The sequence below is a fragment of the Punica granatum genome, chromosome 4 (genome assembly GCF_007655135.1).
Source record: "Punica granatum isolate Tunisia-2019 chromosome 4, ASM765513v2, whole genome shotgun sequence".
NCBI classification, from domain to species: Eukaryota; Viridiplantae; Streptophyta; class Magnoliopsida; order Myrtales; family Lythraceae; genus Punica; species Punica granatum.
Genome location: NC_045130.1, coordinates 10,288,050 through 10,290,174, shown reverse-complemented (window position 1 = coordinate 10,290,174; position 2,125 = coordinate 10,288,050). Strand labels below are relative to the sequence as shown.

The 2,125-nt window shown below is 47.7% G+C and overlaps 1 protein-coding gene across 1 annotated transcript; it reads right to left on the bottom strand.

The window, feature by feature from the left end:
- LOC116202414 (zinc finger protein ZAT10-like) lies at positions 1-1,523 on the bottom strand. The gene has a single exon (XM_031533958.1). It carries the CDS (start codon positions 1,385-1,387, stop codon positions 548-550), a length of 840 nt encoding a protein of 279 aa, XP_031389818.1. The 5' UTR covers positions 1,388-1,523; the 3' UTR covers positions 1-547.
- Positions 1,524-2,125: the final 602 nt, after the last annotated feature.

Below are 2,125 nucleotides of genomic sequence, written 5' to 3'. Positions count from 1 at the left end.
TTGACAGCCAAAAAAGAATATTCAACCGAATGGAAGAGATTTATACATATTTCAAATGAGAAGTAAAACAACACAAAACGTAACTTGCAAATCATGCTCTCTTTTCCGTTTGGAGTCTATAAGCTTAAATTATGCTCTCCTGGACTTCACTTCCTCTTATTCGACTATTCGACGATGTCGTTGGAGTCGCCATGCCTCGTTACTGTAACATTTAATTTTCTTTTATATTGAACCCGAACTTAGGTCCCCATTTCACTCAAAAGAAAAACACCAAACTATAATTTACAATATGCATATAAATAAAAATAAATAAATAAAGTCTAAGTACAAAATATTATAAAAGACGAGAAAATTCCTAAAGAACAATTTCTGGACACAAGCTGCCCCTAACGAGGCAAAGAATACTAGCAAATATAGAAGAATTATCTGTACAAATCAATTAATTAATCTAGCAAAGTCCAATAAAGGATCCTAATAATAAAAATGGGAAAAAAAAAGGAAAAAAGAAAAAAAGAAAGACAATAAGAAGCTTTGTAATTCACGTAATCTAAGGAATCGATCCTTGCGGAGGAGGACAACCCATGTCGTCTCCGACAAGGAACAGCCGCGGTTTCTTGGTCGGAAGGGGGCTCTCCACCTCTTGCTCGCCGCCGGCTGGTAGTTGACTTTGACCTTGATCCTTCCGGCTGATGATCATCTGCTCCTCAGCAGAAAACTCCCCTGGAGCCGGCAGGTTCAGGTCAAGGTCCAGGTGGACGTGGCCCGAGGTCGACCTTGATCCTGAGCCGCCGACGGCACCAGAGGATGAGGAGGCGCCGGCGGAGCTGCCGCTGCCGCCGTCGTAGTGGCAACGCTTGTGGCCGCCGAGGGCCTGGCCGGTGGGGAAGGTCTTGTGGCAGATGGAGCACTCGTGGGCCTTGCCGCTGCCCGAGGATGACGACGTCGTCGCTGCCGTTGGGTTGCTGCTGTCGGCTGGGACATCTGCGGAGGCGGCAGCGGCCGAGGACTTCCTGTGGCTGGCCTTGTGGCCCCCAAGGGCCTGGTAGGAAGGGAAGGCTTTGCCGCAAACGGCGCACTTGTAGGAGAGCTTGAGTGCCGGGGGCTCTGGCGGCCTCTCGGAGGCGGAGGCGGAGGCAGAGGCGGAGGCGCTACCGCTGCCGCTGCGGGCGAGCATGATGAGGCAGAGGGCGAGGTACTCCTCCTCGGAGGGGGAAGCAACTGGGTCGTCGGACGCGGCGGGATTGGCGGGGCTGCCGCTCTCTGAACGGCTGCGCTTGGAGCGCTTGGCCTTGGCCCAGAGCTCGCGGTGGCGGTGGTGGTGGTCGTCGACGTAGAAGGGGGGAGCTGCTGCTGTGTGAGTGGGAGAGTTCAGAGCTTCCAGAGCCATAGCTGTTGTAGAGAGAAAGAGAGAGAGAGAGAGAGAGAAACTGCCAAACCGGGATGTAGAGAGAGAAAGTAGAGAGAGAGGGAGAGAGGATGAATGGAGGGAGAAGTTATGGGATGAGAGAGTGAGGTGAGGTGTGGAGGTGTTTATAGGGGGCGGAGCGAAGAGAGTAGAGAGTTGGTGAAGGAGAGTAAGTCGGTCAACTGAAATATGCATGAGAGAGAGAGAGAGAGAGAGAGGGAGTGAGCTTTTCTCCTGACTGTACCACTGACTTCTTCCAAGTCAAAAACAATTTTCCCTGCCACCTTATTTCCTTTTCCAGCTTTAACCAAAAATATAATTTGGATTTTGATTTTCATTGCCCAAAATATACGCATGCCACTTAGATTTCTTTCCTTTTCCCATTTTCTTCCCTTCCAGCATTTATATTTTTTCTAAAATTTGGGCCACAAGGTACAGGACAATACTCTTCTTGCTACATCTAGAATGTATAGGTGTAAAACATATCTTCCTGGATCTTGTAATATTTAATATAACCTTCTTGCCACATTTAAATTGGTGGAGAGCATGCAATTTGCAATTTTGCTACTCATGCAGTAATATTAATTAATGGGTTTAAATATATGAATCCAAATAATGATGGTATAAGATGAAGGAGTCTTGATGCAGTGACACAAGACGTCGTTCGAAACTAAAAGATCCTGAATTCGATTTTCACTAGTGGAATTTATGTACCTCTTT